A 7,177-nucleotide genomic window follows, 5' to 3' on the forward strand; every position below is an offset into this window, starting at 1 on the left:
TTTTTTTTTTTTTTTTTTTGGTACTGGGGAATCAAATGTGGGTCCTTGCACTTGTGAGGCAGGCAGTGGAACCACTGAGCTAAATCTCCGGTCCTCTGTGTGTACTTCTTTGTGTAAGTGTGTTCCCGTCTGCTCACAAAGAGCGTGGGCATAGCAGCCCCAGGTACATGTATGTAAAAACAGCTGCAGACATAATTTTCTATGCATTATTTATAAGTAGCTTCTTTCTAGATTTTTCTCAGATTAGATATACCTAGAATTAAAATAAGGAAGTAAGAGACCCTGTCGCTCTTAATCCTAGACTTCATATTTGTAACAAACACTCTATATCTGAAATTCAAAACACAGTAGTTTTCTGTTTAAATGGAAGCAGTGATCAACCATAGCAACGATAATTGACTTACACTTTGTAAGTAAATAATAAAAAGAAAACATCACCAAATTCATACTTCTGTGTATCAGTTACACTATAAAACCTCAATTCAGAATATTATTAATAATAAATTCTTTTTAGTGGTAAGACATTTGGTCTATGAGTTAGAGGCATGCTACATCAAGTAATTTGACTTTTAGATCTTAATGCTTATATCATATTTTCATCAATAAACTATGTTGTAGATCAAATATTTGTCACTACTATTACAAATGCAAAATAACTTGAGGCTTGGCTACTTTTTCATGATTGTTATGAAGACTGGGACAGTTTTTGGTCACTCTCTTGCTCAACTAGCATCAATAGCAATAGAGATGTCCAGGAGCTTTGTCAAAAGAGTTTGTGTACAGGAGATTAGATGGCAACCTGAGAAATAGGCTTGCAAAGTACACATGTAACTGATGAGACTAACAAGTTAGATGTAGAAAACTAGAAAACCAGGAAATATGTAAGTGGTGAGTTGGGGCACCTCCAAACGTCAACTCCAGGAGTTTTGGTACAGTCCTGCAGATGTAGCCCAGGAGAGCCTGAGTGACTGAGTGAGCTCACGTGCATTCAGGTTTGTGAGGAACCTGTGTAGAGAAAGACAGTGAAAGGAGAGAACTGATCAATGTGGCGTGTGGACATCTGGTGAGTGGCTCCACATTTCGCAGTGCCCATGGCTGTGCCTTTCAGAGGAAGGGAGGAAGGGGCCCCTGCATGCAGACCACCCAGTGGCTGAAAGTCTGCTGTCCACGCTGATGCTTTGCCTGATCAGTAATCAACATCTCCACCAAGGAAGGTCTCTGATCCACTCTCTAATTGTCCTATCAGCCGTTATATATCTTTTGCGGGGGGAGGTACCAGTGATCGAACTCAGGCCCTTGTGCTTGGGAAGCAGGCAGAGGAACCATTGAGCTAAATCCCTGGCCCTTACATTTATTTTTTAAATACATCGTCAAGGGAAAATGTAAAATTTAAGAAAGAAGCAAATTTACTCACTTAAAGCTCCTAATTTCCAGGGTTGGGGATTTGGCTCAGTGGTTCCACCTCCTGCCTTGCAAACACAAGTTCCCGAGTTCAATCCCCAGTACCAAAAACAAAACAAAACAAAAAAACAAAATCCCTACAGTGCAATGCATAGTATTTTGACACCAAAATGGTAAGACAAAAGGGAGTGTTTAGTATGTATCTATATCTATATCTATATCTATTTTTTTATATATTCAGAAATTCAGCCCTTTTATTTCAATCTTGATTTTTTTTTTAAAACAGGTAAGTAGTTTTACCAATTTTTGCATTTGGTAAATGACAAATAAGTGAAAACAAATGAACAAAGAACCACCTATTGATATCCTTACATTAGATCTAGTATAATAGAGTCCACTGTAATTAGTAGACTAATTTTGCAAAATTCACCAGATTTTCCCCAAGGGAACTTAGAGCACCATGGGGAAGAATCTGAGTCGTGGTGATCTATACTCAAAGATTTTTAAAACTTGAGAACTTCTGAGGGGATCAAAAATTGTTAAAATTTTGATTTTGTCATATTTATATATTATCTATTTTTATTTGTTTTTTAATACTCGTGATTTATCTAATATTAATTTAAGACAACCAATTAGCAAAAAAGATTAAATTGTTCCTCTTTCCGGAGACAGAGAAGTGGGTATAGTAAATTCCCATTCCAAATATACATTTTAGGCATTTAGATGTACATTAGCTTATATTTGTTTGACTTCAGGATTTAAAAATTGTCAAATCAGTACCAGGTTAATACACATCCAGGAATCTAATGTACTAATATAAATTTCTAGGAAAGAAAGCATTTTTATGTACAAACAAAGCAGCAGAACTTGATAGCTCCTGCATTTCCAAAAGGAAATCTTGGTTTGCTGAGCTGGCAGGCTCTGTTCTCTGTATCAAGCATGGGTGAGGCTGACACTAAAATGATCACCCATTGTGACCCAGAGCTCAGCTGAATGGGCTGTTTACTGACAAGAAACAAGGGAGTAGTGGGCACTCATTACTTAAACGCTTAAGTCTTTTTTTTTCCCTTTAAGTCTTAATGACTGTCTCATCCTTCTCAGTTTGCTATGATCTAATGCCTCAGTCCCTGTACTCTTTCTATCACCCCAAGGAAGACTCATCCTCCAAGCCACAGAAAATCTAACATGTGCAGAGATTCCTGAATTATATCTTAGGCACCAGATGCTATCTTAATGCTATGCCCAGTGGAAGGTATACAACAACTATCCACATGGATTTGTGTTACATTACAATATATATGTCCTCATGAATTTAGTATATGTGGTGACTGTACTGAGAATGATTAAAGACATATTTATGAAATAACCAACATACATTAATTTTCTTGGAACATAACATCATTTGATAATATACTGTGGTCTAATTCTTTTGACTTGGAAAAATTTCCCGTGTATTTGATCTCAATCCATAAGACAGAAATTTCTTACTTGTTTCTGTAGTGTCATCATCCCCAAATAAATATATTGTACCATCGTGCCCCCACCAATGAGTCAAAAATCCTTAAATCCTGAACACTGTTACATAATTTGTCCATCACATGTGCACACACTTATTCCAGGCGTGTGTGTATAAAATGGGAATGATGAGCATATCTATGTAAGTTTAATGCCAACAACTTCTCTCTTTCCCTGATACTGAAATGAAGAGTGGCAGTAACAGAGTGATAACTGTCCTGAGACTGGACGCAACAACCTGTGTGGAGAGGATTTAGTGGTTCAGAGAAATAAGGCAGCCGAGTCAGTACCCACACTTGGTCTCAAGGATCTCAGCAGAGGAAGCACCTGGAGGTCCTGTGCTGTTTTCTCAAAGCTTCTGTGGGAGCTGCAGGACCTGAGCTTCTGTTCCTGATTGAAATGCAGTAGAATCCTCAGAAGAGGAGGTTTGATTCTCTAGGGCTCAACCCAGTTGGCTGCACTTGAGGGTTCACTGGGTTCCTGGCCCATGAGACATTGTCCGTGCCTGTCTCTGCTGAGAAGAAGGGACCAAGCAATTTCCCTTTTCTATTTCTGTCTTCATCCCAGCAGGACCCTCAATTAGGAAACAGAGACAGCCACACAGCACACCTCTGGGATGAAAGGTCTCCTTGCAGTCCCTGGACAGTTGGCAAGATTGGCCTTTCTGCACTGCCATCTTCCCGGTCTCCATAGGGAACAGGTGAGTCTTGGGAAGTAGGACCAGTGTGACCAAGAATGCAGCTCAGCTTCTCTGTGATGTCATCTGGGCCTCTCTGCTGCAGCAGAAGTGGGAAGAAAGGACCCTGAAAAGGGATGTGGTTGCAAGTAACACACGTATGTGTGGAGATGCTGTGGAGAGCTGCTTGGGGAGATGTGGGGCAGACTGGGGAGTGAAAGAGGGACCAAGGTGTCTCTGGAGGACCAATTAGGATCTTTCTGGAGGGAAGGTCTTCAGGGCACAGACCATGAGTGCAGGTCATTTGCTGGATATATCCTCTAATCTCTGTTCTGAAGTGAGGAGATTCTGTGTTCCATCACTCCTGGGAGGAGGAAAGAATTCTCTCCACGGCAGCTTCCCCTTGAAGCTTGTTGTCTGAGAAAATTTTCTATTTCAGGCATTGTCATATTTATTTGTATTTCACTTTATCATTTTACCAGACATAACCATGTCAAAGTATAATTTTGGAAATCTCATATCAGTCAGTCATGCTGTAAATTAGTTCCTGATAGTGCATTCCTTGACATGCTAATGTTACAGCATAATTTAAGGAAAATGTCCCACAGTTATCAAATTTTGTGAAGGTTGCAAGTGTGTTCTGCCTCTACACGTCTACTGTGAGGATAAACACACTTGGGGCTACTAAATAATTGTTTATGAATATATAAAAACCTTGCTGTATAGTTGGCTTTGTATAAATATTGGAACTCTTTCTTTTGATGTTCCAGGAGACCTAAAGAAAATGTGAAAATCAGGAAAATATAGGAGAAAATATAGTAGCAACCTGAAACGTGTCTGAAACAGTCATCTTAGGACTTATGCCTAATTCCATATGCCCACCAGTTATAAAAGTACTTTAGAGTATAAAAGTAAACAAAACCTTAAAGATGAGAAGAAATCAAATATATTTATGGTAACAAATTTAAACCTAGTAAAGTTCATCATTTCAAAATTACATGTTTTCTTTGGCTGTGTTGGTAGTGAGTTTTGAAATATTTCCAAGTTCATGCAATTGGGTTTTATTTTAAAATTTGAAATAAAAATATATATTGATTTTATGTAGTATGTAAACATGAAAAAACATACACAGAATCATTCACACGCGCATGTGTGTTTGTGTGTGTGTGTGTTGCTGAGGACTAAAGCCAGGGCTTCACACATGGTAGGCAAATATTTTACCATTCAGTCACATACATCTTTAGTGCTGACAAATATATATATTTGAAGTCTCAGAAATGAAAGATTGTGCAATTGAATGTGGTCCTTTCTTGTGGTTTATGAATGCATGCTAGTCCAATGTGAAGGTGATGTTTGGATTCATTATCTCTAACAGATCCAACATTGATGATTAGAAACAATAACCTTCACTTTCTGTAACTCAACAGAGAATATCTTCTTACACTCTTCTCTGGGGTACTGTGCTTAGACTTACATTTGGTGTAACATTTTCCTTGCAAGGAAAAGTTATTCGCCCCATAAGATGGTTTTAGAACATATTCACATTGAGTTAATTATAGATAAAAATCTCCTTTTCCACCAAACTTAGTAAGTGTATGAAAAAAATGTCATGTGATAGCATAAGTTTGAGAAACAGTGGTAACAAGTGGAATAGAATTCTTTTATAAACAATTTTTATAGCTTTCACTATGCTAATACAAATCATGACCTAATTTAAGATGAGACATCTAATATGTAATCATTTACAAACTTATTTTGACACACCTGTTTGTAAAGTCCTCTGTAGGAATTAGTGTCCTGACGAAAATATTTTGGGAGATAGAGAGCAGGGTCATATGCTGATGAAGATATTACATAAGGCATTGTTTGGGAATGGTGCCTTCCAAATCTTGGCCTCATTACTGACTAGTTGCAGTATGTTTGCTGCTGATAATATTGAAGACATAGATTTCTAGAATTTACCCCATATCAACTGATTCAGCCTTCCTTTGGTACAGCAGAAGATAGTTCTATTTTAAGTAAATGTCTGAAGTAATGCTCATTCTCTGAATGATTAGGACCCTTTTCAAATGATAACTTCCTTGGTCACTATTAACCATGATGCTACAGTTTTTTCACAAAGGCCCCTCTAGTCCCAAACTCTATTTAAAGTATTCTTCACTTCTGAGTTCCTAAGACTATAGATCAGGAGATTGAGCATAGGGGTGAAAAGGCTATGAAACAGCAGGAGATATTGCTTCTTCTCCTTGGGGTTCCCATATCTGGGTGAAACATACGTGATAATAGCTGTGCCATAGAAGAGTCCAACCACACAGAGGTGGGAGGAGCAGGTGGAGAAGGCTTTTCTTTTACCTTTTCCTGACTGGATCTTCATGATAGCACAGAGGATGCACAAATATGAGACTACAATCATGGAGAATGGTCCCAGCAACACAGACACTGCCCCAGCCAAGACCATGTTCTCATTAATGTGTGTATCAGCACAGGCAAGTTTAAGAACAGCCATTATTTCACAGAAGTGATTGACTTTCTTGGACATACAAAAGGGTAAAGGTAAAAGTAACATGAGGTGAATGAGGGACAGAAGAAATCCAGTGGTCCAGGAAGTCACTGCCAGGGTGATGCAGACACTCCAGCTCATGATGGCAGAGTACCGCAGAGGGTGGCAGATGACCACATAGTGGTCATAGGACATCACTACCAAGAGGAGACATTCTGTGATAGCAAAAGTCAAAAAGAGAAAGGTCTGAGTCATGCAGCCCGCAAAGGAGATGGGCTTGTCTGGGTTCAGCAGGTTCACCAGCATCTGGGGCACCGTGTTGCAGGCTAGGCAATGTCCACAACGGCCAGGTGTGAGAGGAAGAAGTACATGGGGGTGTGAAGCCTGCTGTCCAGGCAGATGAGCCCCAGGATGAGCCCATTACCCAGCAAGGTGGAAGTGTAGAACAGGGAGAAGAGGCCAAAGAGGAACATCTTCATCCTTGGGTTAAGAGGGAATCTCAGGAGGATGAACTCTGTAATGGAGGTGGTATCATTCCCCATATCCCTGTGACAGAGGAAACTGAGGTGATTATCACTGTTTAAGAGAAGAGTTTAAACACAGATGGATGCTAACTTATTTTCTCAATACTCTTTTATGGTGGTAGCAACATATTCAGCAGATGAAATGAATTTATACATTTTAAATTAATGTTTAAAGATTTTATTTGATAACTGTCTTAGTTACTTTTCTTATTGTTGAGACAAAATTCCTGACACCAAAGTTAAAGGAGTAAAGGTTGATATGGCTTACAATTTGTAAAGATTTCTTTCTCTAGTTGGCTGGCTCCAAGGCAGGTTGTCATGGTGCAAGGGCATTGCAGAGGAGAAAGAGTTCATGGCAAAGAGGAGAAGGCAGAAGGCAACTAAGTGGTGAAGAAGCAAGCAGCGGCATCAGACCTCCTTTCTGTCCCTTTTGTTCCATTTGGGCTACCTGCCTTTAGGATGGGTAGCACTTAAAACCAGGCCAGGTCTTCCTTAATCCCAGCATCACACACTCTAGATCCTGCCACCTCCAAAACACACCTCACCTATGCCTTCATGAGG

General features: G+C 39.4%; 1 protein-coding gene across 1 annotated transcript; it reads right to left on the reverse strand.

Annotated features, from left to right (window-relative positions):
• Nucleotides 1-911: 911 nt before the first annotated feature.
• On the reverse strand, nt 912-6,634 carry LOC104872370 (olfactory receptor 13). Its single transcript, XM_010638610.1, is given in 4 exon segments — nt 912-1,005; nt 3,526-3,719; nt 5,733-6,421; nt 6,424-6,634. Coding segments are annotated over 4 exon segments (1,188 nt in total).
• Nucleotides 6,635-7,177: the final 543 nt, after the last annotated feature.

The sequence above is a fragment of the Fukomys damarensis genome, unplaced genomic scaffold (genome assembly GCF_012274545.1).
Source record: "Fukomys damarensis isolate Sample0158 unplaced genomic scaffold, DMR_v1.0_HiC HiC_scaffold_16, whole genome shotgun sequence".
NCBI lineage: Eukaryota > Metazoa > Chordata > Mammalia > Rodentia > Bathyergidae > Fukomys > Fukomys damarensis.